The 7,276-nt window shown below is 40.4% G+C and overlaps 1 protein-coding gene across 3 annotated transcripts in view; it reads left to right on the plus strand.

Annotated features, from left to right (window-relative positions):
- The window catches only part of HPS4 (Hermansky-Pudlak syndrome 4 protein), a 244,463-nt gene extending 237,741 nt beyond the window's left edge, over window positions 1-6,722 (plus strand). For all 3 annotated transcript variants that reach the window (XM_086547420.1, XM_086547419.1, XM_086547418.1), the window contains 4 exons: window positions 1-809; window positions 1,874-2,007; window positions 2,216-2,427; window positions 2,661-6,722. The exon at window positions 1-809 is cut by the window's left edge and continues 254 nt beyond it. In XM_086547420.1, coding sequence (XP_086403546.1) covers window positions 1-809; window positions 1,874-2,007; window positions 2,216-2,427; window positions 2,661-2,829 — 1,324 coding nt within the window. In that variant the 3' untranslated portion in view covers window positions 2,830-6,722. The remainder of the gene's footprint in view (window positions 810-1,873; window positions 2,008-2,215; window positions 2,428-2,660) is intronic.
- Window positions 6,723-7,276: the final 554 nt, after the last annotated feature.

Here is a 7,276-nt window from a genome sequence, read left to right on the forward strand (position 1 = left end):
CATCCGGCCCTCGCAGAGCCTTCCCGGGTCGCCGCGGAAGATCCGGGTTGCCGCGACGCTGCCGGACGTGGGGAGCAACTCGCCCGACCTGCGCTACAAGGTGCTCACGGGCCGGAAGCCGCGCCCGCCCGCCTCCACCCACTCCACGCCGCGCAAGATGCCGGGCGGGAGGAGCGCCAACGGCATCAACCCCGCCTCCAAGCGCGGGCTGGGCCTCAACCCGCCGAGCCTGTCGCGGACGAGCCACGAGAAGAAGGGCGTCCCCAACAACAAGCTGACCAACAGCTCGGCCGACGGCTCCAGGCAGCTCAAGAACGGCAACGTGTCCGTGGGATACGACTCGGAAAAGAGTGAAAGTGGGTTCGAAGACGGAGTCCAGTCGGACAGTGAACTGAATATCAAAAATACGAAGAACAAACTAAACTTGCAATTCGCTCCGGATAAGATCAACAGACCCAGCCACGAGATCGAGTTCGAGAGACTGGGCAATGACGAGCCGAAAATAACGCGGGAGATAAACGGAAACCTCTCCAAAGACAGCGACTCGAGTGGCAAAGACAGCCCCACTGACAACATGACCAGCCTGAGGGCACAAATGCTAGACTTCAGGGATGAATCGGACACTTCCAAGAGTGAAGAGTCTGAAATCAGTGTCTTAGACCTCAATACATACATTGAAACCAAAGAAAACGGAGACCGCCAACTAGCTGAGGCTGTCAAGGGTTTAATGGAGCTGACGACGAGGTCTGATGATGACGATAATTACACAATAGAAAGTCAGTCCACAGAGAACCATCTAACCGAGTCAGGTGAGCTTCATTGCGTTTTTATTACACATTTATTTCCATGAAATGTCTCCCAGTTATGCCGTATTGCACTGGTATGCAGTGCAAGACCACAAAACAACGTTATAAGAAAGATTCTAATCTGACCGCATGCAGATGAACAAAGGAATTTGAATAATTATTTTTTCTCTCCTTTTAAGTATATAATGAGATATCTGACTATTAGGTGCAAATATGTATTTTTAAAAAGTCAGGGTAGTATTCGAAATAACATTCATCTGATCATCGAATATGGCGTCCTGTTATAACGAACACTGGTAACTTGGTTCGTATTCTGTTCTATTCTATTCAACCTTATTTTAACACTATATATGATTTTGCACATTACTCATGTCAACTACATGTAGTAAATTATTAAGATACTCTTCCTTTATAAGCCAAATGTCTTTGTTTAGATACATAAATGGGAGGAAGAATCATTATTTACAGCCTGTTGATCGTCAGACTAGCATTACGTATAAGTTCTTTGTGTGCTTCGATTGTATGACCTCAGTATAAATCAATGTGTTTTGGATAAATATGAATGTGCAGGGGTTCTCTGTAGGTCTGTATCAAATATGTTACTGAATTGATAGCTTGAATATTTATCACAGCAAATTAATGATATCAGACTCATTAATAATCCGACAATCATGAGCCAGTTACGTGCGTATGGCACATCATCGTTACCTTGTGGACAGATCTGATGAAACGGACTGTAGCTAAATGCGGATTAATGTAGTTCAATACTTAATAAGTAGTTCAGCTACCCGGCAGTTAGCTGAACATAAATTTTCTCATATATTTATTTATTCATTTATTTTTTTATTTTTTTTATTTTTGCATACTCTATGTGCACGTTTTAATTGCTGGAGGAAAAAAATAAGATCTATTTTAAGGAACTTTTACAAAACCCTGGTTGTAGTGAAGAAGAATACTCTTTCCAGTCAGTAAGTATTGTATTTAAATTCTTACGTTCAGATACTACTTGCAAAGGTAGTAAACATTTTATCAAGACATCTCTTGCTATATTACCAATTGCATTGCAGGTCAACACGACATGGACGGCTCAGCAGATGGGTGGGATGTTCTGACACTCTACACACAGAAGTTGTCGGACTCGATGTTGCACCTCTTCTTATCACCCAAGGCAGCGAACAACCCTCAGCTCATCTATACTCTGGTTAGTTTTCCTTCCATTTTTTATTTCCTATTTCTTATATCCTTTGTTTATCTCATTCTATTGCCCTTTTGATCCTTTATTCTTTCAATATTGTTTTTTTCTTCAAGGCTATTTATCCTTGGAATCAACCATTATGACTGTATGATAGGGATGATTCCTTAATGAAAGGAAGTGTAAGGTCCCATATAAAGTGCTTTATCCTCAACAGTGGCGCCTTGGACTAACAGGGTTGGAGGACATACAGGCTGCAGTAGAGCGAGCATTAGAGTTGTCTGAGGCTGGCGACGGAGGTGACGCCTTTCTCCAGTGGTCGTACAATGTTATCTCAGCTGTCACTCCATCGGGACTTGACAATCAGCTGTTGGGTCTTGCTCACCATGACTTCAGACATCACCGGGGGCTTATGGAGGTTACACTGAGGCAAGACAAGTTTGGTTTTAAGTTTTCTTTGTAATGGAATTTATACAAGTTTAATTTCATCTTATTTACATCGCCAAAAGTTGAACTGGTGATAAAATTAGAATAGTTACATTAATAAGCTGTTTTTTCTGAATGTCAATCCAGGGAGATTTTCAATTTCAATTCAGTAATCATCATATTGTGAAGTCCCAAAAATGTCGCATCGCCATAACACCGTCTCCCCAACCCAACAGAAGTGACGAGGCCGTCCTGTGGGGCCACCGCCACAGCAACACTCAAACCTTCTACCAGGTGAACGCCACGCCCCGCCCGGGCCTCCCCATCCCCTCCGACATCATGGCCAAGGTCCCCCATCGCGCTCGCCGTCGTCTGGAACGCGACCACAACATCACACTCCTATAGGCTGACCAAGAGACTGCAAGAGGGAAATGACATTCACACACACACACATTGCACATTATGAAAGCCAGACCAAAGAGACATTCCTATTTGCATATGTGCTGTAGCCGATGATGATAGCTTTTCATATGTAAGTGATACAATCAGAAATTATTAGCCTTTGATACCCCTAGTTTATACACGGACTCTAGCGGCTGACGTGCCACTTTGTGAGGGCGAAGGGTCCTGATGGGCTCGCTGTATGAATACCTTATTGGTTCCCGAAGTCAAAGGCTGAAAATGGCTGGTAACATCACACCCTCGAGCTTCACTTGTTTCCAGCAAAGAATTGAACCCGTCCTTTATGTCGGCTATAGACAGACAGACCTTTAGGTAAGGAGCCTCTCCCTTCATCTCCTCTTCATTAATGACTGCCAAGAGTATATATCATCACACGAATGTTGAGAGGCATAGAAGTGGTATATACGTGATAGATATCTGCCAACCAATATTGTAACGATCATATCTTTTGCAGTGCTAGTCATTGGGGTAAAGGGAGTTCATAGCTTGGAATAAATGCGTTTAAATGAAAGTATATATATATATATGTCTAAGCACACACACACACACACACACACACACACACACACACACACACACACACACACACACACACACACACACACACACACACACACACACACACACACACACACACACACACACATACACACACACACACACACACACATACACACACACACACACACACACACACACACACACACACACACACACACACACACACACACACACACACACACACACACACACTCACTCTCTTACATATATAAACACACAATCTACACAGGCATACATAATGTATACGTAACTCAATACACGGACACGCCCATTCCTTGCTACTGGCAGTGAGAGTTGCCAGTCCCTGTGCCATTTCATCCACACGGAAGAGCCTGCAGGGTGACCCTTGATGTGGAGTAGTGTTCTTTGTGGAGTACCCAGATAGATCCTCATGTTGGGACACAGTTCTTCTGTTGACAGTGCTTAATGTTCTTGTATTTCTATTATTCAAGTCATTTATGTGTACAGTTGTTTATTGGAATATTGATACAGATTTATTATTCATTATTGTACAGCGGTATTTAAATATATGTGTTGCTTTAATGATACATTAATATGGTGTTTTCTGTTTATAAATGCTGATATTCATATGAATCTTGTCTGATGTAAAGTACTCTGATGTGGAGTTTGAGTATTAAATTAGCTGAATGTTATATATCGGCAGCTGATGGGTGTGTTTATATTGGAATAGTGTTATGACATTTCTATAAGCCACAAGAAAGCCAGTTATGGAAAATGTCACTTGTTATTGATGCTCAAGCCATCAAAGACAAATATCAACACAGGAGGAGCATTTGATTAATATTCTGGTATTTTGAATAGGATGAATTATATAAAAATGTCCCTTAGTTCCATTTTAACGAATATGATCCGTGTGTTGGTGGATTGACTTTAGGATCTGAAGTGTGTGCTGGTGATTCGATGCTTGATTGCGTTGACAAAGAGGACGCTGCGACGTTTGGTCATGAAATCATGCAAAAAATTAACAACTAAATTTCTCTAAGGTAAATGGCATATTTGTCTCATTATTTTGTACAGCCAGTTTAAATATATGAAGATAAATTATATAAAAATGGACATTGTGTCCTAGAGAGATAGTATAACAAAATACATCTTGAAACCTTTGTGAATCATGGACAGCCATCCACCATAGCACAGAGTATTCTGATAGCAATGTGGAGATCCCTGTTGTTAGAAAGGTCTGGCGTGGGACACTCAAACTCGGGCAAAATTTTATGAAACAAGTCGTGATTTCCCCCTCGTTTGCTGTTATTTTTGTATACGAGCGTCGAGCTTCATGTGGTGTGTCTTGCGCCCTTTGTATGGTGCCCTTTGACCTGAGTTTCCCATCTGACCTTAAAGTGAGTCCCTCCATATGTACAGTTGAGTCCTATATGTATGAATTTGCTCTCCTGCCTCATCCAAAAAATGTATAGAGAAATTCACTGTATGATGAGCAGGAATTTATGAAGAAAATTAATTTATGCTGCCCATGCAAATATTTGTCATGTATACGTATATACAGGTGGAAATTGAATACTAATGTAATTTGTCAATGAATGGAAGTAATCTTATAAAAGGTTAAAAAAGCAATGTGCATCTTATCATACATTTGCGACATTGTGCATACGAGTCGTAATAGTTTAGAGCTTACTGGCAGTCGCTCTGCTCCCACATGCGTCCCTGGCTCACGCCCTGATGTCAAGTACTGTTGTGAGATCTGCTTGCACAGAGTGACCTTCTCTCTTCTAGAAGCGACGGTGATGATGGCGACGGAGACAAATACCGCGTCAAGGTGCTACCTGAACCGGCCCCTTAATGTTAGTGCACTTCCCTCACCTCCCCTGTGAGTGAGCCATGGGACATCTTAGTGCGGTGTGGCTGGCCTCGTCCAAACCCAAAGTCCATCCATGTGCCAACTGTTACCCCCCTCCTCCCTCTTCCCCCCTCTTCCTCCCTCTTCCTCCCTCTTCCTCCCTCTTTGTCCAGTTGTAGCCCTTTAAGATAGATCTCCCTACTGTCTGTAGAGCCCTTCTGCTATATGTATATAACTATACAGGTATATATATGTAAACATATTACATTTTTATGTTTTCTGTTATTCAATATTTGTATCTAATGTTTATTTGATAGTGTGCAAATGGTTATGGTCATTGCAAGGCTATTCTGTCAGTTATCGACTGTCTCCATAAATTGTTGCATTTGTAGCAAACAATTTTCAGTATCTCTAGAAAGCTGAAGGTATTTTGCAGTGAGTTGATTTTTTTAAATAATGATAGTAGAGCATCGTCTCCGAATTAAACTACTAACTAACATCCCTGTAGGTTTCCACTCAGCAATGATAAATATTTTGAAATAATTTTATGATGTAACTCATGTACCACTGAAGATCATTTCTCATTAACATATTTATCTTTGAGAAGAATAAATCTGGCAAAAGGAAATTGCCTTTCTGAATTTCACTGAATACTAGAAATTAACTTCGATCTTTATTCATAAGAATAAATTTATGTCACTGATATCTTTAAAAAAAATTGTTTCCTCTTAGAAACGTTACCAAGTTCGTGATTCTTAGAAGTTTCCCACAATTGTGTGTATGTCTCTAGAAGTTCATTAGAAAACCTCACGTGAAGAACATTGCATTATACCAGGATTTACCTTTATGGTCATAGCTCCACCATGAGTCTCCTTTTCTTTTTCCTGATATTTAAGAAAGTCTGTTTTCGAGTAATGTAAAACTATCTGAAGAAAATGTTCCCCTAAGTTACGAGCATCAGTGTTTTCTATACAGTAGGATGCCTCCACTTCCTTTCTTGAGGAAAATACTCATTATATTGTATGTATCTACCCCTGATACCAATTAACATTGCAAGTATCATCACAATGATTAACTTCAAAGATACTTCTGTATGTTTTCTTTTTTTTTATATGCATTCCTGTATTGGTGAGCTTCCATCCAGTTAGTAGCCTTAGGTTACTCTGGGACTTCCCGAGTGATGGGGAAGTGACTCACACACTTACATTTCCTCTCATCATGCAATGGTGAATTCAAGAACTCTCCTTCTCTCCATGGAGTTGCCTCTCTCCTGTTCTGGACATAGCCTGTGTGACCTCCTGCTTTCTTTGCCTGCTGTACTGAAATATCAGACTTACATCTTAGATGCAGTGACTTCCACTTACCCATTTTGCCCCTTGGCCCGTTGGTGGCTTTCCATGTCATGTACAATGTATTTATAATGTGCATTATACACAGCATAAAATCCTCTGATTTACAATAGTGAAGTTTCATTTTCCTTCCGTGATAAGATACTTCTGAAGAGCTTCGCATACTATGATAGAGTTTGATTAAAACAGCGATTTCCAGATTTTGTTTATGTGGAAAAGGCCAAACCTTTGTTCATTTTGATGATAAAACAAATTGATAGTTAGATAAATAAATACTGAAACATTTTTTGTCAAAGTTTTGTACAGAGCTTCACTGAAGCACAACGAAAATATTATCATAAATATCAGGAACAAATCTTCTCGGGACTGAAACAAGTACTTAGGAGGGCAGCTTCAATCTATAGTAATGTTAATGTGCAACTGACAACATAATAATCATGTAAATTATTCCAAGGATATATGATAGTTTGTAACAACAGTAACATAAGAACACATCAGGCAAGAGACTTAAAGACATGACGTTTCTAGTCAGACTATACTTCTTTATTAGACAATAAAATTGAAATTCCGAGATAAATGTAAACAATTATAAAGCAAAAATAAAGACACTAGAGTTGAGAAGTAGATCCGATCACACAACGGGAGCTAAATTCAAATAATCCTG

The sequence above is a fragment of the Penaeus japonicus genome, unplaced genomic scaffold, assembly GCF_977035675.1.
Source record: "Penaeus japonicus unplaced genomic scaffold, GWHDUDI00000001_assembly GWHDUDI00000019, whole genome shotgun sequence".
Lineage (NCBI taxonomy): Eukaryota > Metazoa > Arthropoda > Malacostraca > Decapoda > Penaeidae > Penaeus > Penaeus japonicus.